The following is a 25947-nucleotide window of genomic DNA, read 5'->3' on the forward strand; positions in this document are numbered from 1 at the left end:
TAACTCCTTAAGAGCTCCTCGATGTCGTGTTATAACTTGTGGAGAGAAGCCCTCGTGATAACGAATCAGGAAACGTGCTTTTTGTGCAGACAGTTATTCATTTATTTCTGCTAACATGGAGCTCTATGAGCTGTGACTCGCTGCTGGAGTCGTCCCCAAGTGGCCATGTGAGGAACTGCAGTTTGGTCACGACCAGACCTTAATCAGCCCATCACTCCCCGCTGATATCACAGTCTCCCCCTTGTGGTCAAACGTCACACTCTGCACGCCATCGCTGTGTCCCGACAGGCTGCTCACGGTCAGAGAGGTCACGTCCACCAACCTGACCAGGCCGTCGCTGCACGCGACCGCTAAAGTCTTCCCTGACGGGCTGAACGCCACCTGATTGGCGGCCTGTTGTCCGGCTTCTACAGTCGCCGTCGCTGATGACGGTTTTCTGACGTCCCACAGTTTGATGACGCCGCCGGTGTCACAGGAGGCCGCGATGCCCCCCGCCAGGCTGAAAGCGACGTCACTGCAGGGTAGATGGTGACCCCGGAAGGTAGAAACACAGATGCTCACTTTGGCGTCCCACAGGATGAGGGTCTTATCGGCCGAGCAGGTGAGGAGGAGGTCGGAGAAGGGCAGCACGCGCACGCTGTTGACGGAGGCGGCGTGGCGGCGCAGGGTGAGGCAGCAGCTCTCTCTGTTCAGGTCCCACAGCTTGACGGTTCTGTCGCCAGAGCACGAGGCCAGGAGGCGACCGCACGAGTGGAAGGAGCAGCCCCAGGTCGGACGAGTGTGACCCGAGAGCGTCGACACGCAGCAGCCGCGAGAGAAATCCCAGAGACGCACCTGGAGACGAAAACATCAGGAGACAGGGAGAGAAGACGAGACAACACGAGGACATGGACGGAGAGGAACCTACCGTGCTGTCTCCACTGGTGGTTGCCAGTTTTGATCCGTCAGGGTGAAAACTGCAGCAGGACAGCCAATCAGAATGACCCTCACCTGTCATCACCATCTCACCAAGCTGGCAACAAAAAGGACGAGACATCACATCTCTGCATCTTTCAAAACAATCAAACAGCTTCTTTTCCCCATGTTGGCCGGCTGGAGCTCAGTCTGGAGGGACTTGGGTTGGGAACTGGAGGGTCGCCAGTTCAAGTCCCAGTGCAGAACAAATTGCTGAGGTGCCCTTGAGCAAGGCCCAGAATTCAACCGCTCCCTGCATTGCAGCTAAAAGACCTGATACATGTATTCTTCTAGTACTTAGGACTTTTGTTTTACCTTTTTAAAATGGCGGAATATGATTAACTCATCCACACACTTTTAGCAGGAAAAAAAGAAGTTACTGTAATAATATTATTTATATTGTTACTCATTCTCTTCTGTGTTGAATCAATGCATCAGTACTTAATCATTCTTTCTTTATATTACAATTAAATCGTGTTAAAAATGTGTGGATCATATTAAATCCTGCAGGTATAAAAGGTGCTTTGTAGCTAAACAGTCATGTCACATTTTTGTGATCCTACCACAATACCAACACATTATTTTAGTGATTTAATTTAATCTAATTAATGACTGAAATGCCATCTTAAAATACATTTGGGTTATTTTCTTAATAAAAATAATCCTCTGAAATTATTGCCAAAAACGACTGAAAAAAAAACTAAACTATGTGGCAAAAAACATATTTCGTTCAAAGCTTTACTAAAAAAAACAAAAAACTGGCTATTTTTTTTAAATTTCCCGTCAGGCTAAAGGGTTAAAGCTCGTCTCCTAATGCAGGTCTTGATATCTAACCTCACCTTTAAATGTAAATAATCTCGTGTCATCTTCTCCTCTGTCTGACTGAATAAAGAAAGAGAACACCTGTGTTACCTGGTCTCCGCCGGCTGGCAGCGCCCACAGCCTCCAGCTGCGGTCGTCGCTGGCGGAGGAGAGGACCAGTTTGCGTGGATGCAGGTCGATGCAGCTGATGGGGAGGTGGTGAGCCCTCATGGAGCAGGACAGACTGAAGGAACTTTTACCTGTTTCTAAACTCACCTGAGCCAGGTGTGGCTCAGGAAACTTTGGATATCTCGTTTTGGTGCTTATTTCTGGCGATGCATCATCCCTGTCACCTCCTTTAAAGCTTCTTTCTTTCTTCTTTTGGGCTTTTTCCTGCTGGTTCGGGGCTACAGTCGTGCTGCTTTTATCTCGCTCCTTTTTCAAACTGATTAGCATTTTCTGACTCACAGCTGTTTGATATTTCTCGTCCAGCTGTTTCAACGCTGGCTCGCATGACTCCAGGTGTTTTTTCAGCTTTTTGAAGTCCTTTATCAGGCTGTTTTTCTCTTCCTGGACTCGTCTGTACTGCAGCCGGTGAAAATCCGTCTCCCTCTGCATCCCCAGCAGTGTCTCCCCTGCAGCCAGCAGCTCCTGTCTGAGCAGGTCGGACTCTCTGTGGACCTCCTGCAGCTCGCTGTGGAGGAGCTGCGCGTGTGTGAGCGCGTCAGGGATGAAGGAGACGCCTGCAGGTGTCCTCATCCTCAGAGATTCAGTCTGGAGTTTCTGAGCCGAGGAGTACCACTCGGTCTCAAAGCTGCTCAGAGTCCGACTCATCCCTAATTTCCGGAGAAAGTTCCTCAAGAAGTCGTCCACCGCCTCTGGGATGTTTGGAACAACTTTAAGTTTGGGTGGTTCACATTTTGGTCTGAAAGAAGCGGAGGAAGCAAACTCTCTCATCGCCTCCTGAAAGTCTTCCTCCTCCTCCTCCTCCTCCTCCTCCTCCTCATCATCATCACTCCTCTCCTCCTCCACCTTGTTCTCCTCCTCCACCTTGTTCTCCTCCTCTCTGCTCTCCTCCTCTACTCTCTCTTTTCTCTGTGCTGACATTTTTTCCCCGTTTTTCAGTCTTGTTGACACGTTGCCATGGTAGCGCTGCGTGGAGTGTTCCTCACCCTGTTACCATGGCGTCTCTATATGACGACACTTTTTATTTTCTTATCTATTTGTTTCTTCGATTTTGTTTAAATAAGAAATAGGCCTATTGCATTAAAATCTTTTTCAATTATAACATACTTAAAAATGTTTACAAATTAAATAAAAGTAAATAGCTGGGTATTTTCTGTGGGCCTGTTTAATATTAGTTTCATTATTATTATTACGCTTTTAGGTAAACAATTTGTTAAGACTAAAAACAACCTTTATCTTTATTGTTACTATACATTGGATGTATATGTCAAACAGCTGATCAATAAAGAGATAATAGCATCATATCAGTAGGCTATGTTACTTTTATTTATTTTTACGATTTCAAGAGGAAGTGGAACCTGCAACAGTAACACCCCCCCCCCCCCCAAAAAAAAAAAAAAAAAAATTAAAAGATTATGTTTTGTTGGATTTAGGGATTTTTACATCCGTGAGTTGTTGTGTGACATATTGACCACCAGAGGGCGCTCCACTAAAATGACTACCATGGTTACTACAGTACTTCGAGTGGTCACATGACTGTCAGGAGGAAGGGAAGAAAAACAGGAAGAGAGTTTGTGCGTTGTTGATGTAAGTGTACATTTTTTATTCATAAAGAAACATAAACATAAACATCTCCGTCCTCTAACTGGACTCTGAACTCCTCACGTCGCATCTACGGTGACGTCAAACGGCGTTTTTTGCCGTTTGTCTTAGATTAACCGAACTCCGTCGCAAATTCTCTGCATTTAAAATAAACTTGAGTTTTAACTGCGGTAAGTAATTATTCAGTCACGATTGAAGGCGTTTCTTACAAAAAGGGGACTTTGTTTGTTAATTCGGCATATAATTTATTTACCTTTTCTTTATTGTTTTTTGAAATATGTGATATTATAAACCACGTACCCGACGCGTTTGTTATGATGGCGCACAGCAGTGCTTCAAAAACACTTTGATTCAAATGTAGATATGTTTAGTCTCACTCAGTCACACATGATAAGGTTGTTGATATTTTGTTTTTGCAGAGTGCAAAGTGAAAAAGACCCTTTTTAGTCACTGTTCGTGTTTACAGTTTTGCAGGATTTTTGAATGGACTTTGGCCTGCAGGCTTTTTTCCCCTTTTTCTTCAGCATCATGACCTCTCCTCAGCTGACACCGTTAGATTCACAAACACAAAGACAGATAATAGTTCAATAGTTGAAACTTTAAGTTCTGTCCCTCAGATCTTCAGGTTATTCTTTTGGTGTGCATACTTCCTGTTTGTGTCTGTGCATGAACGGATCAATACATCATACATGGGTTGATACTTTGGAGAATATTGTTTTGTTTTTTTAATGATATGTATAAAGTTATTCTGATGATCATCGTTTATATGGTTAGTCACAAGTTGTTTCAGTCATACACTGTCTTTATTAGTGATTGTTTGGTTTTCATGTGTTTCCTGTTGCCGTTAGAATAACTTCAAGTTATTTCACAAACTGCTAACGAAGTAGAGGAAACAAGTACGTGTGCGTGCAAGAATACCTGGCCGCTGAAGCTGATTCACTGACTTTGACCGGTCGGCTCACACATTAGTATTTTAAGGTGTCTTGTATTTAAGCCTGCAGGGTCGTAGGTCACCATGGGGTCTGCGGTGGAGAGGACCGACGAACACGTGAGGGAGTACCTGATCTACCGCGGCTTCACCAACACCCTGAAGAACCTGGACACTGAGATCAAGGCCGACAAGGAGAAAGGCTTCAGGGTGAGGTTATTATCACGGGGGTCAACCTTGACCCGTGATTTAAAGATGTTTGTTTTGACTTGAACCCGGGCGTCGTGTAAAATATAAACACTCCCCTTTTAATCCCGAACCTCTCCAAACTGCAGGTGGATAAAATCATCGATCAGCTGCAGCAGTTTGTCCAGAACTTCGACTTGTTCGGTCTGAAGGAGTACTGGCTCTACCTGGACAGACGTCTGTTCTGCAGACTGGAGGACGTTTACAGAGCGACGGTCAACAAGCTGCGGACCAGCCTGTACAGATACTACGTCATCAACACCATCCAGGTAGAAAAACTCAAACACCACTCCGTAAGCTCCTGAGACATCACGACGGTTCAAACCGTTTCCTTCACGTTTTCTCCAGAAAGGAAACCTGGAGAAAACTCAGGAGTTTTTCCAGAAGCAGTCGCTGGAGCTGCAGGTTCAGGCCGAGTGGCGCGATTGGTTCATCCTGCCTTTTATCCCGATCCCCGAGCAGAACCCGGCCTTCTCTCCGTACTTCTCGCGTCAGTGGGCCGACACCTTCCTGGTTTCACTTCACAACTTCCTGTCTGTCCTCTTCCAGTGTATGCATATCCTTCTGATCAGTCCTCCGTGTCCACTTTGTCGGTAGATTATAGAGTCACGTGTGTGTGTCAGTCTTTCTGCTCCTTAACGTTCACTACCTCAGCCGGTTCTTCTGAGTTTCGATGCCGAGGTCCAGAGGATGACCAGCCTGACGGAAGAGAACGAACAGCTCCGCCAGCTGGTGAGAAAAATAAAAACAAGCAGTCTGCAGTTTCTCTTGTCTTGATTGTGGACCGATGGAGTCTGTGTCTCACCCGTCTCGTCTCCTCGTCCAGCTGTTCGCCCTGCAGACCGAGAACCGGGACCAGAGGGACGGAGACGAGGTGGTCCACCACAAGCTGCCGGTCTACGTCCAGAACATGGACCGCCTGGGAGACACTGAGCTGTGAGACACTAACACCACTGTGACACTCTCTTTACTGATGACTGACTACAACTAAGATGGCTGCCATTCTGCGCTTTTTTTCTGATTGTTCACTTGAAGTGAAGAGTCAGGCGGTAAAGTCGTTCTTTGTTATTTATCGGTCGCTTGAGACTCCGTGGTTACGTCCGAATGTCTGCCATGCTTTGAAGGAGAGGGGACGTAGTGGACATGTTTTATTAACAGGTGGCAGCCATGTTTAACATTCTCTCTGAGAGCATCCCTCAGATCTTAACTTCCAGCTTCCATCGCTCTTTTTCTCTTCCTGATGTGTTTCTGTTGTTTAATCCTGATCACTGAACTACGGTGGCTGGGAAGGGCCAAACAAACGTCCAAAGTGTGAAACCCTTGAAAGCTTGAGACGAATGAACATAAACGCATTTAACGAGGACGATTTACAAACGACAGAATTTACCTGGAAAAGGAACGGACCAAATGTTGTGACTGACCCAGAACTTCCACCAGATCCGTGTGAGCGCAGAGCAGAGAGGGAGCAAACACACACCTGGTGGAGTTCAGGCTTCAGGGTTGAAGGTGAAGTAAAACAGCATCTGCTACATTCACTGACTGAGGAGATTCTGTCGATCTCTGCGCTTCTAAAAGAGTTTTTGCATCTCGTCAAAATGTTTTAAAAACTGCGGCAAAGTGTTTCTGACTTTGTGACTTTGGTTTGGACTTCCCAGCCACCGTACCAAACAGAGGATGTGCCATGAAACCTGTATGATGTAAGCATGTTAGCATGCTTCCTCCTTTATTTATTTATTTTTTTTCTTGGTTTTAAAGTTTAAAGGGTTACAGTGTGACACGTCCAGCGTGCATATCTCCCTCACTGTGTCACGGCTGACCTGCTGCTACATGATGCTACATTTGAATCCTGATATTTAACCTTTGAACAAAGTCCAAATATTCACATTTTAACTGATTTCTGAGAATCTGGAGAAATCCGATGTTTGAAACTAAAACTAAACGTTTTGTTTGTTCAGACAAAATGTCCAAATGTTTTTCTCAAAAATCCTCTTTATACATTTATTTAAATATTCATCCAGAATCTTTTATTTTGTATTTAAGTTCGTTCAAACACACAGAACCCGGATGATTTTGTGTTTTTTGTGTGAATTCAAACGTCTATTTAAGAATATCTGAACTCATTTATTGTTAATGCTTTTTAGTCTTTATGCTACTTTTACTCTCTGTGCTGTTTCCAAATAAACAATTCACCTCATGAATTGTTGTTTTCTTGTTCGTACCACCTTTTATTTTAAAAACCCTCTCACAGGATGACACACTGATCCCATCGACTCAAAAATACCAGTTTAACTGATCAGAGACGTCACTGAAGTTAGGAATAACGAGGCGTCCAGTGTAGAAGAGCAGGAAAAATCTGTGGTGGACAAGTCAAGAAAAAAAACCTTCTCAGATTTGACTTGAAAGAAAAATGTGATTTAAAAAAAAAAAAAAAAATTATTATTATTTTTTTAAAGATTTTGCTGCTCAGTCGGCTCATTCGGGAGTCCCAGTCCAGCCACACTTGCATGTCATGAGTCCAGTCATGAGAAAAGCCAGCTGGTTCTTCTCTAAGTCCCAAAGCCAACATCAAAGGCCGCCAGCGTAGAAATGGCGAAAGCCTGTTCCTGGCTGGTCGAGAAGTCGTGCTTCAGTTAAAGCACTTTTTCATTTTCTGTATTTGTTTATCTGACATGGACGTACAGAAACATGCTGTCATATTGAATCATGATGCACTGCTCCCACCTGTCCACCGGAAGCTTCTAGAAACAAGGAAAACCATCGAAGTCTGTGTGATTAGATAAGAAACGTTTATTTCATATGACGTTTGTTTTTGTCCCGTGTACACCAGCAGTAGTGTTTGTGGCAGCAGGAGGGCAGCGTCCAGCGTCTTTTATCCGAGTGCTTTGATTTTTTTTGTGCGGTCACGTGACCGAGCGGTCTTTCAACCTTTTCAGAAAAGGCGCTGTTGACTTCACGGGCTTTCTCTTCCAAATGTCTGATATTCCCGCCTACGTATCGTGTCTTGTATCCACTTCGTCCTCGCTCCGTGTCAGATCGGGAAATAAATAATCTACAATAAAATACATGCAGTAAAAAGTAACAGAGCAGTGTTGGTCATACGGCCGCTGTTGTCAACAGACTGTTGTCATGGAGACAGGACAGCCAGCTCTTTTCTGCCCTTAAGAAATGCTAAGAGGACACAGGCTAATTTAACAGAATAAATTCTTGTTAACCACCAGGCGAAATTTTAGTAAATAAATGTGTCCAAGTTTCTGAACTTTCTTTTTCCTGAAACCACGCCCCCTCACAGGAACACACGCCCCCTCACAAGAAAACCACACCCACTCACATGAAAACCACACCCACTCACAAGAAAGCCACGCCCCTCACATGAAAACCACACCCATTCACATGAAAACCACGCCCCTCACATGAAAACCACGCCCCCTCACATGAAAACCACGCCCCTCACACGAAAACCACACCCACTCACATGAAAACCACGCCCCTCACATGAAAGCCACGCTCCCTCACAAGAAAACCGCTCCAACCAGGGAAGATGCACTTCCTGAATTAAGGCGTAGCTACCTAGCTAAACTGCGTTGACACCTGTACTGTATTTGTCGCTAATCCAAAAATACGATGACAATAACAATGACAGGCTGATTTCAAAGTTCATTCTCTTTACGTCCACTCTGTACAACAAGACTTGGGTAAATAGGTCCATTCTCTGTTGACAGATATTTCAGCTGTCCACATTTGAACCTCAGTCCTTGAACCGACAGCTTGTTGAACTATAAACTACAGTCGATGTGTTCAGTATCACTTTACGATGTATTTCTGTAAAGACTGAACTGCTTTGCTGACCTGACATCAAACGTCTTTTCTCTGTCTTTAACCTCGCAGTAGCTTTTCTCATTTCTTGCGACGTTCATACGACTTTCTTTACGACTGCCGGACGCTGTATCACACCGAGGAGATTTGGGCTACTTTCTTTTCTCTCAAACTAAAATACAATCCCCCTTTAGAAACCATCAGACAACATAACTGAAGTTGTGTTTTGGTGTAAACTTTACTTACTCATCCTCCACGACTTACTCTGGCCACAGTCAACCCCAGCCGGGGATAATTCCCCCATGTGTTGAGAAAGGTTGCCATAAAGATAAAGACCTACAAATAACCGATTCAGTGAGCTATCAAGATGATAAGTTGTTCACTGAGGTAAGTGACACCTGTTGCATGTTGGGAAACCACTCCACCTTGTTGCACCTGAGACGTAGGAGACTCCCCCGACGTCCCACCATGACTGCTGTTGTTGGTCCTTTTGTCAGTGACGTCGTCTTTCGTGTTGCTGAACTCGTCTTTGTCCTTCACAGTTTATGTTGTCTCATTGTCTCCATTACCTGCTCAATACAGGAACTGGTGGAAATGCGACCAGTCTTGGTTTGGCAATCTGTCAACTCAGGCATCTGTTGGATTGGCCGGTCCGTCTGTTCAAGGCTTGATCCCAAGGCAGCTGGACTTGGTTGAAGAACGTTTAAAAAGTTTCCCCTCTCCTCTGAAAGGCTTCTTCAGTTCTAAACGTTCAATACGAAAATGCTCATAATCAAGGATGACTTGAGAGTCATCAGCTGCCTTAGCATTCTGCTCCGTCCTCCAGTTAGATTGGAACTGAAGAAGCATTTCGGAGGAGAGTTAAAACGTTTTTTGAGATGTTTAACCAAGTCCAGTTGCCTTTGGATCTTACGGAGAACCTACACAGAGATGGACCACAAGGCCGCCAGTAACTCGGGGGGAAAAAGAACGACGGTGACGAGAACCCGTTTGATTTTGGAACAGCTCTTACGTAGTCTGTAGACTAAAACAGGGCAGGTACTGTTGAGGTCCTCTTCAGCCAACCTTCAACGCCTTTTAATGGATTTGTCTTTAATAGGCCGGTCCGGGGAAAAATAGCAATAAGGCCTCATTTTGTCCCAACGCTGGTCCTAACCTTCGCTCGATTTAAGAGTTATTAGGAACAACTCGCACTGCTTCATAGCTTGTTGGAAGTTAGCTTGCAAGGCTACCAAATGACCCTGTAAGCATGGAAAGAAATCAGCTCGGTGCCTACCCTCAATTATTCTGGGTTTGCTTGAAATGTAAACCAACAACGGTGTAAAGCTTTCCTGTTCTCTTCTGGAGTTTGGGAAAACTTAATTTTACAACAGCTGGTGTTTCGCTGAAAAAGTAGGCACCATTTAAACGTGCAGCCATTCATTACAAAGTCTGAATCAGTTTGATGTTAGAGTCTGCTCAGAAAGGAGTGCATTCTTCATATTTCGTAGTTCTATTGTCTCTCTTCTATTGTTGGCGGCTTCCTGCAAGTCCATCCATATCTGTTTCCACGTTGACTCTTTAACTCTTTATTGATGGAATAGGGACGATCAGTCTGTTTTCAATGTTTGAGTAAATCAAATCTCGAGTTCATTATTGTACTCAGTCGATGCTTTGTTTGTGTTTCCATCCTCACAGAGACTTGGTGTCGAGCACACGCACCGTCAGCGCCACCACCACTCCTTCCAGAAACTTCTTCTCCACATTCCTACCACAGGGCAAACGCACTCCTGGGAAACCTGCTCAAGTCGCCACGGTGTCCTCCCCCAGCCAGGTAGCTGTGGGCAGGAAGGACCTGCCGTCCAATCCAGTAAGAGCTAAATCCAGTTTTGACAACCAAGCGTGACTGAAAACAGAATCAACTACGAGTACGAACACAATCGAGTCAAAGTCGTAACAGAGATCTAAAACCATTTGACCTAAAATCAATTTGTGCTCTCTAGCCTGCAAAATCTAAAGAAGTGGTCCAGTCTAAGGAAGTGAAGCCGGTGTCGAGCCAGGCGTCAACCGGTGACCCTGTGAGCTCCCAGTCCCAACAGTCCTCAAACCAGTCAACAAACCAGCAGGCACACCCGAGACACAAGAGAATCCAGGACCACGAGAAAGAGAGGAAGGAGCTTTTCTCTAAGCCGCCCTCACAGGTATCTAAAGGCCGGGTCTTGATTTTCTTGTATTTACTGATTCTACTGTAGAGTCAGCTTAATGAACGCAGCACCGGAGTCCAAGAGCAGAAAATATCTCGTACCGCGTCGTATCATATCGTCATTTTAAAGGAAAAGCTGAACATTTTGAAAAACTGTAGAAATGTGTAATATAAAAGCTAATTACTACTCCAACTGGTGGTTAGCTTAGCTTAGCATAAAGACTGGAAGCAGGTAGCAACTGTTAGCCTAGTTCCCTCCAAAGAAAAAAACCAAACATTTCCAACGTCTCCAATTAAGTTTTTGCTTTTATTCCCCAACAGAAATTTATTGGAAATAATTGTTATTGCTTGGAGAGCAAAGGACCAAATTTTACCCCTTGAAGAAGTTAATTAGCCCGATGTATATTATGTGTGTAAAGAGTGTAACCGAGGGTGTTTATGACTCATATACTTGGGAAAATATAAAATAAAGTACGGAGTCTTCATAGAGTTGAACGTTGCACGTCTGCTCCTTTATTGCCGCACACGGCGGGAGAACCCCGCACGGGTCCTGAACCACACTCTCCCGTTCCTTGAACCTTTCAAAATAAGAGCTGCCGATATAGGCTATACACTGCTTTAGGTCAAAAAACGTAATAAAATAGCTTACAAGAGTTAGCAACTTAGCAAGCTAACTTTAGCCGCCATTTCCATCAAAAGACAGGCCGTTGGCATGCTATCAAACGCTTTAGTGCTAAATTTCTCTTTTTAAAGTGTTTAGGGTGCACTCGCACTCTGCAATCCAAACCTTGCTTCACCCGCTACGACGTGCAGTTTGTTTGACTAGTGTGAGTGCGTCCTTAGCCTCACCGTACTGTGACTCTTTTTTTTTTCACCAACATCTCTCCGTGTTTTGTCCTCAGGCACCAGAGAAGAAGGGGGAGGCCGGGGAGGTCGAGCCTGTGGCAGAAACCACCGGTGAACCTCCAGAGCCCTCCTCCGCCTCCTCCAACACCAAGAGCTCAGGAGGAGGAGGAGGAGCAGAGGGAGGAGGCCTGTCGACGGAACAGCCTTTTATCAAACTCAGCCAGGAGGAGTACGGAGAACACCACTCCTCCATCATGCACTGCAGGTTTGACATCAACCCAGATCACGCTCGCTGGTTTGTCTTCTAATAACACCAGCAGCTCCTGTCATCAACCGGATCTACTTCTGTGTTTCAGGGTTGACAGTTCGGGTCGCCGCGTTGCCAGTTTGGACGTAGACGGCGTCATCAAGGTGAGTCGGTTTCGCCTGTCGTTGGAGTTAGAGGCAGAAAAACAGCCATATTATTCTAACTGTGCTGAACTAAATAATGAAACACGTCGTCATTATTAATCTTTCACGTCGTCCTCAGGTGTGGTCCTTCAACCCCATAATGCAGACCAAAGCCACCATCATGTCCAAGTCTCCTCTGCTGTCTCTGGAGTGGGCCACCAAACCTGACAGGCTGGTACGAAACGAGCACAGAGAGGTTCACGTTATTAGACGACGCCTTTTTTAACGGTGGCAGGACAAAGAGCCTCGGCCCAGAGCGCTTCTCACCGGCGCTCATTGTTGCTAGGTTACAAAAGTTAACCATCACCTCTCATTGTAACGACCATCAGGGATTTTTTTTTTTTTGAAGTAGTGCTTTATATTTTTGCTTTTATTCAATCGATATATCAACAAGAAAACAGGAAAAGAACGTAGATGAATCATGTTGTGGCATCAGCAGCAGCTCTACACTGTACTAACACTGTACTGTGTGTGTGTGTGTGTGTGTGTTTCTGTGGGCAGTTATTACTTGGCAGTGGAGTCGGCACAGTGCGACTCTATGATACAGACGCCAAGAAGAATCTCTACGAAATGAACATCGATGAAACTCACCCACGGTAAACCTGCCGGCCTTCAGCTGATAAAACGGGCAGTAAATCGTATTTGAGGATTTTCTCTTGTTAGCGAGATGAGAAAACTGTTATCAGTCCCGTGTCTGTGAGTTAAACAGGCGTTCCAGCTTTTTGTTAATCTCATGACAATGTGTGGAAAAAGTAGCAGCAAATAACCCGAAGACTTCGTCACATGCAGCACGCTCTCTGACGATGTTCTTCATGTCTCCCTCCGTGTCCCTCAGCATCTTGTCTTTAGCCTGCAGTCCCAGCGGTTCGTCCTTTGTCTGTTCAGCTGCAGCTCTCAGTCGCTCCGGGAGCCTCGACGGCGCCCCTCGACTTCCTTTACCGGTGTCAGGACAGCTGCTGCTGTGGGACACGAAGACTGTGAAACAACAGGTGAGAGAGACCAGGACTACGACACGTGAACGTGACTTAAGTCCAGAAACAGGAGCTTCATCTCACTACAACAGACTCAGTCGTCGCCCCGCTCAGCATGTTTCATCGCATCAAATCTTAAAGTCTCCATGATCCTGATGAAGAGTATCAAACTCTGCTTTCATGTGGTTTGGCACACGTCAGAAAAATATGTTACCAAATTTCAAAATGTGCATGAAAAACAGTTTGTGACACTATTATCTTCCCGACTTGACTTCATCTTTCTGTCCTCACTGGGAGCAAAATATTTCTGTTTTTTTTCCATGTTAAGATACTTTTGATTGATTCAAGTTTGGCTCAGCTATCACTTGAGACATTCCTCGCAGTTTTAGTTCTTAAAACGTTTCGACTTTCAGAACCAAAAGATCGTGAGCTGCTTCCCAGCTCAGAGAAGAGAAGCGCCTTAATGCAGGACAGAACCAATCTCAGGATCGTAGGCGTGACAAAACGTGAAGATGAATTCAACTGGATCGTTGGCTTCCATGAAGTCATGAGACATGAATGTCGAAATGTTTTACAGGAAGAAAAATGACGCCGTTGTGTTGGTGTAGCTGTCGGATATTCATGGTTCTGTCCGTCTCTTAGGTCCAGTTCTCTTTGGAACCTGAACCAATAGCTATAAACTGCACAGCCTTCAACCACAACGGGAATCTGCTGGTGACCGGAGCAGCTGACGGATGCATCAGACTGTTCGGTCAGTGACTTTCAGAAACTCAAATTATTCTCTAATTACGTTATAGTCTAAAAAACGTAGAGTGTAATATCTGTGAAGTAACAGCAGGGGGCGATGCTGTTAAAGAGGTAAACATGTTCGCTTCCTCAAGTTGGTTTTGCCGGATTATCTTGACCACGGTGGACGTTGAGTTAATTTTAATCAGGGGTGGAGAAGCAGACAGAATCACTCCCGTGATTCCCCGCCGGCTTCATCGTCATATTTTTGTTGTTTTGACTAAGAGCCCCCTGGTGGCCGAACTTACAGACTGTGCCTTTAATTCTCTCTGCAGATATGCAGCGCTATGAGAGCGCGATGAGCTGGAGGGCTCACGATGGAGAAGTTTACAGCGTGGAGTTCAGCTACGATGAAAACACCGTCTTCAGCATCGGCGAGGATGGAAAGGTCTGTGTTCAACATTTGGGGGTCCACGTCAGAAAACGTTGAACGTTTGGAAAGAAAAACATTTTTAAATAAAGAACATGAACGTGTGTTTTTTTGTTTTTTAGTTCGTCCAGTGGAACATCCATCGGTGTGGCGTGAAGCAGTCAGAGCAAGTTTTACCTCAGGACGCCACGGGGCCCTTCGTCCTGTCAGGTTACAGCGGGTACAAACAAGTGAGCAGCGTTTCCATGGAGATAACATAAAGTTCATCCCATAGTTTCCTCGACCTTCTCATTTACTTCTCTTTTTCTGAAGCTCCACAAATATTAAAGTTGTATTAATGACTTAGACCAGTGGATTCTCTGAGCCCCCCCCCCCCCCCGATCCCTCACAGAAAAAAAAGTGATTCATTGCCGTTGTGTTCATTGATGAAATCTGATCCTACACACGTGTTCTTACCAAGAGGCCTCTGTATAAATGTCCCAGTAATGTTTTAACATGATTTTATAACCTGACCCCTCCTCTGAGCCCCTCTGAGATCTCAGGCGCCCCTCCTCAGGGGGCCCGGACCTCAAGTTGGGTACCAAAGTCTTTGAGGATAAATCTGATAAACAAATGGGACACTTTAAATACATTTTGTGAATGACTTCCTGTTCAGGTTCAGGTTCCTCGAGGTCGACTCTTCGCCTTCGACTCTGAAGGACAACACGTCCTGACCTGTTCGAGCAGCGGGGGACTCATATACAGAGTAAACATCATCAGCACAGTTCAAACCTTTTAATTCTCAAACTTTTATTGAAATCCTCCTTCAATGTTTTTTTTTTTATCCTCCAGCTCACCAATGGGGAGCCAGCTCTGGAGAGCGTGCTGTCACTGGGAGGGCACAAAGCTCCGGTGGTGACGGTTGATTGGTGCTCGGCTGTGGACTGCGGCACCTGTCTGACCGCCTCCATGGACGGAAAGATCAAACTGAGCACGCTCCTGGCACAGAAGTCCTGACGGAGGTGCTGAAGGTCGTCAGAGTTTTAATGTCGTTGTCGTGGTAACAGTATCTAACAAACATTGTAGCGATCTGTTTCAAAAGGCCATTAAGATGTTTTTAATTTTACATTAACATTAAAATCCAACTGAAACTAAATACTGAGAGCTTGTTTCTTTCTCAGCAGAGGAATTGATCTTTTATCATCTTTCTAAACTGTCATCAAGCAGCCTCACGCCACATCCAGCAGAGAGTCCCTCAGTGCAGGAAGTAGATGCTGCAGCACCTCCTCAAACCAGCAGCCTATAAAAACAGTTCAATTCATGTTTGCCCTGTTTATGTAGACGAGTCCGTTTCTAGCTCTTTGGAGAGCCCTCTGCAAGATGCTGTTTTGGGGCCCCTATTGTCAAACCACAACGGAGGGGTTTCAAACTCTTGAAGATGAACTGTTGAGATGCATCCATCTGTTACTTTGAGAGGGAAAACAGACTAGCTTAGTTGAAACCCAAGCAAGTAGACCTCCAGAAAAAAATGAGAAAAGGTAAAGAATGAGGCTCCTCTACGTCAATAAACAGCTGCATCATTTATCGAAAAAAAAAAAAGTACTTTAAATGTTAAAAACATAGAAAGTTATTAAAAAAAACTCATAGTAAACAATGAGCAGTTTTTCAGTAAGGTGTTTCTGTTTTCAAAGATTTCATATTGTACAGTGTACACACTGAATGAGGTTCTAAAAAGCGTGTTTCTTCCCCTCAGCTGTCAGCCTCATGAACAATGTCCCTGCCCTCCTTCAACATAACACAGACTCTCCTCAGCCTCACAGTTAGAAAACAGAACAGTCATGTGAAGGTTCAAACTGTTTCTTTATGTGTTACAATAACGCTCCCTTGCTTCTTATACCTTATTTTATTTATGAAATTGTTATTGTAGCCTTATTTAGCATGTTAAGTGTTTTTTGCACCAATACACCAAGACTAATTCCTTGTATATGTGAATGTACTTGGCAATAAAAACCAATTTTGATGAATCTGGGCCTGTAAGCGCCCCGTTTGCTGCTGGGAAACCAGTCGCTGTATGACCTAGTTTTGCTCAGTCTGGGAGGCTTTTGGTTCTGGAAGGTCACGGGTTCAAGTCCTGCTGGCACCAAAGAATACACATTACTAGAGAGATGATTCCCCAGTGCTGAACCCCTAACAGCCCTGCTTCCTCTGACATGCAAAGTTTTTCAACATGTGCTGGACAAACAGAAAAATCAAAACAAAAACAAAAGTTTCTCTCTGAGCCCCGATGTAAACTAACAGTAGGAAGATTTTAAAAATATATACAAAAATATAAAGGATAAAAATAAAAGTACAGATTTGCAAAATTGTGCAAAGATGTGCATTTAATAAAACAACAGCAACAACAAAATGTGCATTGACATGTATTATTTAAATAAATGTATTATTTAAATAAATAAATAAAAAGCACTAACTTAGAGAATGAAATAATGAATATTTGTTTTTGTATTTTAAGAGTCAAACATGTCACTAAGTCCTGTCAGTGCCTGTAAGCAGAGTGTAATACCAGCATTTATAAAGTTGGCCTATAAAGAGTTAAATTATAAATGTAGTAAGTATTTTCTGCCACAGGGGGCGACCGCACCTTCTGAACTGTAATTAATTCCAGAGAAGAAGAAGCTGGAGCAACAACAATAACAGACAGCTAGCTACAGTAAGAAGAAAACCGTGAAATGTGTCCGTGTTGAGCGAGTAAAGTTAATTTTAACACACATTTATAAGACGTGTCCGCAAGGAGAGAGTTTACGTAACGTGCTCGGAGGTCAATTCGGACGTCATTTTGTGTTTTTTTACGTAAAAAGGTTCGCAGCCGCTGTTGTGACGCGCATACGGTTTTAGCTAGCCAGCTGCGTCGGTACCGTCCGGTTCTCTTGTTCGGTCTTGTGTTTGATGTCACCGGGCTCCGGGACCGCGTGCAGTCATGGAGAGCCTGTACAAGCGAAAGATGTTCGCGTCGATGCGGAAAACCAAAGTGGACGCGTCGAAGAAGAAGCAGATCGGCCTGCCCGCCTCCATCCTGGACGACAGTGACGAAGGTTCCTTCTCCTCCTCATCCTCCTCCTCCGCCTCCCAATCCGACTACCAGAGCTCCCCGGAGGAGGACAGCGAGCAGGAGGACAAGGGCTCCGGGCCGTCCTCCAGCGACGACAGCCGCTCGGTGACCCGCAGGAAGCGCTCCTTCCTCGGAGGCGACGACAGCACCTCCTCCTACAGCCCGGGCGATGATGATGACGATGAGGAGGATGAAGACAGGAAGGGGGACCGGAGCCAGCCCAAGAGGATGGTGCAGCCCAAGAAGCGGAGCAGGCTGCAGCGGCGGGACGACTCGGACTCGGAGCACGCGGAGGAGAAGCGGAGAGAGGAGGAGGAGAAGGCGAAGAAGAGGCAGCGACACAACAAGCTGCTCGCGCTGTCCCGGAGGATGAAGGCCCGTGTGCCGCGCAGGGGGAGGAACCGCATCAAGCAGGTACCGGCTCTGACCCGTCACACCTTTCTGTTTAACATCTGGACCTGCTGCCAAGGTCACGTGTGAAAATCAGAGTCAGAGCACTTTGTTTCACTTTGTGTGTGTGTGTGTGTGTATGTGTGTTTGAGAGAGAGAGAGTGTGTGAGTGAGTGAGAGAGAAAGAGAGAGAGAAAGATTCATAAATGGACTGTGCAATAAACTCGATGGTACAGAGAAGTGCACTAGCCTTAAGGAGAGGGACGTCCCAATAGAACTTTTTCACTTCCGATACCGATGTCACAGCCTTGAGTATCCATCGGTCACTCAAACAGAGAACAAACTGACCCATTTATTATTAATTAGTCAGTTACATAAAGTTTTAATCTTCAACTTAATATCTACAGCACTCTACAAGTGAATAAAATCAATAAAGAATAAATTAGAAGACCCTGAAAAAGAACCACAATAAATCCAATAAAAACAATTGATACTTTTCTCTGCTTATGGGAGCACTGACTGTACATCAGAGATTCTAGATGTAGCCTGATAAAATCCGATATTTGTTTTCTGGCTGATATCGGATCAGGAAGTTTATGTGCAGTAGAAAGAGTGTGCAAATGAAGTGATGTGTGTGTTCTGTGCTTGAGTTCTACGTATACAGACAGTTTGTGTTGTGCTGTGTGTTATTGCTCATGGAGACAATAAAAGCAGCTAACTAACTATCTAACGTCTTTCAGGGTGGAGATGATGATGACGATGAAGAGTCCAAAGATGGTGATGACGACGGCGACGTTAAAGACGGAGGCAGAGGAGAAAACGGAAACAAGAGGGAGGCTGCAAAGGAGGACAAAGGAGACAAGGAGAAGGAAAAAGAGAGTGAGGAAGAAGGTGACGAGAAAGACACAGATGAGGAGGAGGACGATGATGATGATGAGGAGGAGGAGGAGGAGGAGGAAGAGAAGGGAAAGAAGTAGATCTAAACCCCGATGGAGATTGAATGTGAAGAACTTTGAAGGTGACTCGTACCTGTTTATTTGTGCAGTTTTATTTTCTCCTTAATCCTTTATTGAAGACACAGAACACTTTAAACTGAAGGTACAAGATTCCCAACGAGGACAAACTTCATCGACCGTGTAAGATTTTTATTCTATGAGGAAAAAAAAAGAGACACGCCCGACATGGGACGCAGCTTTAACGCTCTGAGATTTAAACCTAAACTTTTGTCTCCTCGTTCAGTGTCATGTCACACGACCTGGACCTCTACTCGTGCTGTCGCTGTACGTCAGCTTATATAGTTTGAGTTCATCTTCCACCCACCCGTCACACTGGAGCGCTGCAGTGATGTGGACGACCACGAGGTGGCACAGTCACGATCGTCTCAGCCGGGGAAGCGTCGGCTGCTTGCCGACGTTGATCTTCAGTTACACATTTCAGATCTTGTAAAGACAGACGTGGCGTTTCCAGCCGCTTCAACGCGAGGACTCGTTTCTTTTTATTGGAGGAAAAAAGGCGTTTTTAGTTTTCCTAAATTGGTTTTAAAGCTTCAGCTAGACGGAGTGAGGGAATGCTACTTTCACAGTCATGCTAGGTTTTTTTTTTTTTTTAAATGACCAACCCTGCCTTGAAGTATTATTAAGAGGAAGAGAGAAGTGGGTGTTCGCAGTAATGACTGTAGAGTTTATGAAAACGCCAAAGAGACCGTCCGTAGCGACATTTTAACCTTTAAAGTTGCTCTTTAAGTTTGAGGTTGGAACATTAACGTTAAATTCTTCTTGTTTTTAGTCGAGCAGTTTTCCCTCAAAGTATACAAAGACATCCATAACTCTTTCCTGACCTTTAACCTTTAGTCTTCACACGTCTTCAGGCTGGAGTGATCCTATTTTTCGGATGGTTAAAAAGCTCCTCAGAAAGTCAGAAATGGGACTCTGTAAGTTTTTGAATCCTCCCACTGTGTGTAACTGACGTATGACTGTAGATCAGCAGCGGTACACTCGCTACAGAAGCAGCCTCCCAGTGGGCGGGGCTTCACCGAGGACAGCTGACACATCTGTGAGCGATGACCATCGGCTCAAAGAACGACGCGCGTTTAAAGAGACGTCCTGTTGTGAACTCGACAAACAGCACAGAGGAGTGACGAGTCATCCAATCAGAGAGCTTCAAGTCCTTCCTTTGTTCCTGACTTTAGTGACGAAGCGTTTCCCTGAACGCGTGGTGTGGATGGACATTTGCCGCCGAGGCTTCTGGGTGATGCAGTATTTAGAGACGTTGAAAACACCCGGATCTGTTTTTTTTGTTGCACTTCAGTCTCTTTTCAGTTTTCTTCAAAGGAGATGAAATCAGCCGCTGCACAGCAGACCGTTTTTATTCGAGTGTACGTGACGACGTCCGGCAGCCCAGGACTCACACTCTTGTACATGTGATTGTATAAAAGCTTTTTTATTTGTTATAAATCATCTGTTTGCAGGAGTGTCCGTGTGGTTTGATGCTTCTGTCCATCTCTGCTCAGGAGGATCCTCTTTGTTTCATGACTTTGGGTTCGGGACTGTTGGTTGGACAAAAGACAACCTTTAAAGGGTTATTCCAGTGTTTTCAGATCTTTGAGGACACCTCGGTCTTATGATGAGTCTGCAGGGTCGAGTGAAGGGAAAGGTTTGTGCTTACACGACTCTGAAGAGTGTGTGTTTATCATAAACTCTTGAAAGAGAAGAAGTCTGATCCACCTTGAGTTGAATGTTTTCCTTTAAAGTCTGAGCTGAAGATGGACAGAACTATCAAAATACCATTCGCACACTTTGCTGTTGCATTCGTGTCACGTTGTGTCCCGAGAGATTCTGGATGATTTTCATACGTGCAGGAAACAGATGAGTCTCTGAAGGACATTTTAAAAACACAGAGACAAAACAGGAGAATAAATACAGTGTGTTCTGTGTATATTATAAAAAAACATAAGCTTTCTTTCTCCTTTTTTTTTTCTAACTGACTGCTAAGGCGCTGCATTCATGTGCTCATGTAAAAATAGGACAAATGATGTCCCTAAACAGAAACAGCTGTTTCCTTCCTATCTCCTTCCCTCTGTATGAGAGTGTGTCAGCGCTCTGGCATTAAGTCGTCTGAAGCGCGTTCCCCGAGTTCTCACGCCCGTGAATACGATGCACGACGGTGGGAATCTGTACGGAATCATTTGTAAGCTGCGTTTTCAGTCTGCAGCTCCTCAAACTGAATTTCTGTTTTGACGTGTTTAAAGGCCTCGTGGCCTCTCTCTGCTTTTCGCTCAGCTCCTCGGTGTGTGTTGTACAGAACAGTGACAAACACACATTATAGTTGCATATTATCAGTGGTGTGTTCACTTGCTTTCCGGTGTGTTTCTGGTCTTTTGTTGCTGTAGAAAGCTCGTCAGACCAACCTGCTCTGTTTGGAAACTCCTCTTTATTAATAAAGTTTCCCTTTTTTTGCGACAAACTGGTCGTCTTGGAAATGATCACATCTACGCTTGGTGTTGTTTGTTTCAATTTCCTTCATCACATGTTCGGCGGTGTGGCATGGACCGCCCAAATCTGATTGGCCACCCTGAAAATCCTGAACTGTAAGTGAATATTTGCCCTGTCAGAAAGTAGGACTTAAACCGATCCATACATCCATGATTGAGTCCAGTCTTTCTGTTGGGGGACACGGGATCCCCCCCATGTAGAGACAGTTACACCTACGGGCAATGTAAAGTCAGCAGGTAAGCTAACGAGCATGCACAGGGAGAAAATACAAATAACTGATATGAAGAGAAATGGAATGAAAATGGCGGACCTGTGCAAAAGCTTCACTCTATTGGCTGGAGATACTGTGACATCACAAGGGGAGCAGATTTGAAACGGAGCGTTTTCCTCTGTGTGGTGAGACTTATGCAGACCACAAACAAAAGGACAGGATAGGTTTGTTTCACGTCATGTTGACACTCAAAGAAATGTTCAGAAATACTGTCAAAGTGGATGTTTCATCTCGTCACCTCTAAAAGGATCAGAAGACTTCCAAAACAAATCACTAGAGATAAGAGATGAGTGTCAAGCTTCAAAAGGTTTAAGACGTCTTAAAAGAGAGAAAAGGTCTGACAAAGTAAACCCAGTTTAACGATGAGCTCTGACACAACTGATCCTTCAGGTGCATTTAGTCTTTTATTGAGATGAGAAATGTTGCTGAGGCTGATCATGGATCCACATCCACAGATAACATGGAAAAGAAATGTTCTCTGAAATGTTCTCTGAACTTTCAGTATGAACAACAATAATGACACTTCAATGACTGAAATATTGAATATAGATCTCTTTTTATTGTTTTACATTTGAACAGTCTGCTGAAAATACGTCTGTCTGATGACCTTTAACCCCTGGAGCTGGTAAACAAATGTTTACACAGTGCAAGGTTGTGTGTGTGTGTGTCTATGTATATGATGCATGTGTGTGTTAGTGTATTTTCGTGTGTTTATGATGGTGTGTGTGATGCGTGTATGATGTGTGTGTGTGTGTGTGTGTGTGTATGATGCATGCGTGTGTAGTTCAAGATTTGAGAACCCTCTGATCCCCCCTTTAAGAAAAACAATAATCCAAATCAAAGAAACAAAAATGACTGGGGATCCGGATAAACACAACAAAAGATCGGTATGTTTGTGTGTGTGTGTGTGTGTGTGTGTGTGAAAAAAAAGAACAATCTCACCACACTGCTGTCAGGTCCCTGCCACTCTCAGATCAGAGGTCCCTGATCGTAGATGCTTGATGTCTCAGTAGTCAGGCACTGAGCAGGTTGGTGCAGGACAACCACGAGAGGTTGTGCAAGGAACGAGATGTTAATAAACCTGGGATATATATATATATATATATATATATATATATACACATATATATATATATATAAATATATATGGTTCCAGGGGTCAGCGCCTGACTGTGACTGTGTTTTCCCCGTGCAGGTGTGGGTTCACTCCGGCTTCTTCCTACAGTCCAAAGTCATGCTAAGGTATTTATAGTTATTAAAGGCTTTATTTCAAGAAGATGTTGTGCAGAGTGTGTCCATGATGGAGCTGGGTGTCCTGTGATAATGGGTCAAAAATAACTGAAATGAAGGATAATTGTTTTCAGTGGAAAACAGCGTTAAAGTGGAATTATGACTCCATGTCCATATAAGGCTTCCATAATGATTGTAGAGCCGAAGTGATTTAATTTTTGTAGACCATAAAATACCGAAATCCAATTTGAAACGATTGATGCACACAATCCAAATTAATTTCACATAGTCATATTTGTTGGGTTGTCACATGGCCGTGTCATCAATTTTCACCGCCATCTTTGTTAGTGGCAGTGAAGCTAGTAAGGAGCGCGAGACCCGAGGAGGAAGAGACCAGGCGGAGCTTCGTTGAGGATCAGTCCGTGTCTCAGTGCGTGTTGTCCGGGCAGCAGTCATGGTTCAGACGTGCTCGGCGTACGGTTGTAAGAACCGCTACAACAAAGACAAAGACATTTCCTTCCACAAGTAGGTCAATTTATACTGTGTGTGTCCTAACATGGTGAATAAACGCTGAAGTGTACTCATAGACAGTCCCCCGGTCTTCGTTTACTAATCTCCCGTTTTTAGGATTCATTGCTCATACTAAACAGTACACTGTTTGTACAGGTCAAGAGAAAGATTGCGTATTCCAGCATATTGGACTTGTCAATTCGGCTGCTGAAAACTCAATTAAAACCATTTAATTTGTATTATTTTTAAGTTTTGCATCGAGTTCCCCCGTCAGTCTCACGGTCTCAGCGCCCCTTTTCTGTTCTTCTTACTAACGATCGCGATACAAAAACATTTCACTTTAGCTCTTCTTAAAACTTAAACAAAAAACTTTTTCAGAAATGTTATTTGGCCGAATGGTCTAGGACGTCTTTGATGTTCAACTATGTATTGTTAACTTATTCTCAAGCGTGTTTTCCTTATCCAAATGAACGGTAATAGTAAACTCATTGAAATGTCAACGGAAACTGGAGTTGCTTAGCAGTCAGTGCGCTGACATCTGTCAAGCTAATGTTAGCTCATTGGCTGACGGGGGTTGACGTGGAGAGAGAAGTCCGAAGTGTGACAGCAGTTTGTAGTCATTGTCAGCTCATTTTGACAGTTTACATTGAAAGTGTGAGACCTGCAGATAAAGGCTATGATGACATGCAGGCAGGTCAAAGGTTGAATTTGGTAAATAAATGATCAGAGGCAGTGATGTCCCAACTCTTTCTCAGCATTTGGCAGCATATTAAAATATTAGGGTTGTAACGATTTCCTAACCTCACAATACGATTCAGGATTCTGTATTTATGATGTGATTCTCTCACTCTTATTTAAAAAAATGAGACTGTAGACAAATAGTGAGTGAAACAGATTGATATAGGCTGCTAACCCACTTGCTGGAGCAGGAGTGTAAATGGGGACAGCAAATTAATTCATGCACACTTATGTGAAAAATGTCCTTTTAACCATCGACTGATTGCTTGATGTCCCAGGTTTCCTCTGGCCCGTCCAGATGTTTGTGACAAATGGGTCGCAGCGATGAGGAGGAACAACTTCAAGCCGACAAAGTACAGCAACATCTGCTCGCAGCACTTCACCAAAGACTGCTTCAAGATGGAGTGCAACAACCGAGTGCTGAAAGACAACGCCGTGCCGTCGCTCTTTACCCTCAACCTCAACATGAAGGTCAATCCTCATCGAGCTCAAACACATTCAATGGGAGGGCCTAAGGAAGATAGTTAGCAGGGTGTCTGGATTTTAATATCAGAAATGTTCAGTGTCCAGTCGTGCATTTGTATTCCTACTTAAAGACGAACGTGCGCTTCTCCACTAAATGTAAGGAACTGAACTGTGTGTGTGTGTTCTTTGTTTCCCAGACCCTGGAGGATCCCTTTACCTCAGAGATCCACTTCCCTCTCTCTCTTCCTCTTACATCTGACCCAGTGGCGGCTGCAGTGATGGAGGAGCCCGAGAGGAGTCTTCCTGACATCTGGGGCGACACGGTGTCCGTCTCCTGCGACCACAACTACACGGCGGAGGACTCGGCTTGGCAGAAGAAACGCATCGAGCAGCTGGAGGGGCAGGTGGGGAGTCTGAAGAAGAAGCTGAAGACTTTGCAGCAGAAGTGTCGGCGGCAAGAGATTCAGCTGAAGAGGCTGAAGGCAGCGTGCGTGAAGCCAAAGACGAGCCACGAGCTGCCGGCAGCGTTTGGAGAGGGATATGTGATTTTACCCAAACACATTTACCACACACTGAAAGACAGCGAGGGACTGGTGATGTCGGTTTGATCAGATTTCTGTCAGCAGCCAGGCGGTCTGCTGAAGAGAATCAAGAGTTCAGCTCAAACATGATGAAACCGGAAAACTTCACTCTGATTTGGTGGATACACCAAACTCCGTATACATCGTGTTTTATCATTTATTTATTTGGGTTTGTCCGTTTTTTTCCCTCTTTGCGGTGAAATGACTTTGAAATTAATATTTTGACTTTCTCGGTTTAGTTTTATCTGAGTTCTGGGATGACATTATTTATTAAAAAAACAAAATCCGCTGGATGTTGTGACTCCATGGGTCGTCTCTGTCACAAACAAAGGCAAAAGATCGAAGCAGGGGAGTGTCTAGATTTTCTTTGTTTTTAATTGATTGCAGTTTCACCTATCAGATCTACTTCATATCACAAGATTATTTTTTTTAATGACAAAAAAAGTTTTGTTTAAAGTCACAATTTAAAGGACCTGAAAATGTGCATGCAACTCCTGCACAGTCTAACTTGCTAAAATGCATTAATTAAAGACCCCCCCCCCCATACACACACGCACGCACACAACAGAGACAGTCTTCTGCTGTGAGAATATGTATGAACGGGGTAGGAGAATATCTGGAACATGTGAAAACAGCTCTATACACACCTTTGACAACAATGATGTGTGTGGTTCAGCGGCTAATGTGCAATACATTTGAATGACACTAAAACGACTTAGTTTCCCTCGACGGGACGAGAGCAGACTTAAAGGTTGTAAACTCCCTCAGATGAGTTTGTAGTGGTTTTACACTGCACAGAAAGTTGGTTATTTGAAATATAACCGTCCTCATATCGACTTGCTACTCCATGGCTGGTCCAATTACTCTCCGTATAACAGTTGGTTTAACTCGTCACTGAATATGGTTAGTTGAGTTATTGGGACGGATATATTAAAGTGCCCTTGAAGGAAAAATAAAGAGAGAAACTGAACGTTTGAATCATTCCATGTCATTATTTTATTGTGAGTGTTACAACTCTATCGAGACATGTCATCCTGCCAGTTTTCCT

General features: G+C 44.3%; 4 protein-coding genes and 1 long non-coding RNA gene across 9 annotated transcripts; 3 read left to right on the plus strand and 2 right to left on the minus strand.

Moving 5' to 3' along the window:
- Positions 1–47: 47 nt before the first annotated feature.
- Positions 48–2928, minus strand: spag16 (sperm associated antigen 16). The gene is made up of 3 exons (XM_079365327.1): positions 1867–2928; positions 908–1012; positions 48–834 (listed from the first exon to the last, which is right to left on the minus strand). The coding sequence occupies exons 1-3, from the start codon at positions 2860–2862 to the stop codon at positions 187–189; spliced, it is 1749 nt and encodes a 582-aa protein (XP_079221453.1). The 5' UTR covers positions 2863–2928; the 3' UTR covers positions 48–186.
- A 496-nt stretch (positions 2929–3424) lies between these two features.
- Positions 3425–15270, plus strand: wdr91 (WD repeat domain 91). Of its 4 annotated transcripts, none has more exons than XM_079363724.1 (18): positions 3425–3528; positions 4538–4681; positions 4807–4986; positions 5066–5272; positions 5366–5449; positions 5544–5653; positions 10208–10379; positions 10513–10710; positions 11615–11823; positions 11915–11969; positions 12088–12183; positions 12510–12604; positions 12844–12997; positions 13622–13730; positions 14041–14153; positions 14258–14365; positions 14791–14880; positions 14967–15270. In XM_079363724.1, the coding sequence occupies exons 2-18, from the start codon at positions 4559–4561 to the stop codon at positions 15129–15131; spliced, it is 2268 nt and encodes a 755-aa protein (XP_079219850.1). In that variant the 5' UTR covers positions 3425–3528; positions 4538–4558; the 3' UTR covers positions 15132–15270. The 4 variants fall into 4 exon arrangements, with proteins under 4 accessions (XP_079219850.1, XP_079219852.1, XP_079219851.1 ...); XM_079363726.1 differs by having other exon boundaries at positions 3429–3528; positions 4545–4681; XM_079363725.1 differs by lacking the exon at positions 3425–3528 and adding an exon at positions 3542–3713.
- A 1149-nt stretch (positions 15271–16419) lies between these two features.
- On the plus strand, positions 16420–18992 carry ccdc82 (coiled-coil domain containing 82). Its single transcript, XM_079364085.1, has 2 exons — positions 16420–17637; positions 18354–18992. The coding sequence occupies exons 1-2, from the start codon at positions 17092–17094 to the stop codon at positions 18588–18590; spliced, it is 783 nt and encodes a 260-aa protein (XP_079220211.1). The 5' UTR covers positions 16420–17091; the 3' UTR covers positions 18591–18992.
- Positions 18993–20033: 1041 nt separating this feature from the next.
- LOC306836786 lies at positions 20034–21600 on the minus strand. Its single transcript, XR_013780814.1, has 2 exons — positions 21415–21600; positions 20034–21316 (listed from the first exon to the last, which is right to left on the minus strand). It is a non-coding gene; the product is annotated as an uncharacterized lncRNA (long non-coding RNA).
- A 941-nt stretch (positions 21601–22541) lies between these two features.
- On the plus strand, positions 22542–25192 carry thap1 (THAP domain containing, apoptosis associated protein 1). Of its 2 annotated transcripts, XM_079364987.1 has the most exons (4): positions 22542–22617; positions 22954–23130; positions 24132–24324; positions 24516–25192. In XM_079364987.1, the coding sequence occupies exons 2-4, from the start codon at positions 23060–23062 to the stop codon at positions 24924–24926; spliced, it is 675 nt and encodes a 224-aa protein (XP_079221113.1). In that variant the 5' UTR covers positions 22542–22617; positions 22954–23059; the 3' UTR covers positions 24927–25192. The 2 variants fall into 2 exon arrangements, with proteins under 2 accessions (XP_079221113.1, XP_079221114.1); XM_079364988.1 differs by lacking the exon at positions 22542–22617 and having other exon boundaries at positions 22716–23130.
- The last annotated feature ends 755 nt before the right edge of the window (positions 25193–25947 follow it).

This window comes from Symphodus melops (genome assembly GCF_947650265.1).
Source record: "Symphodus melops genome assembly, chromosome: 16".
NCBI lineage: Eukaryota > Metazoa > Chordata > Actinopteri > Labriformes > Labridae > Symphodus > Symphodus melops.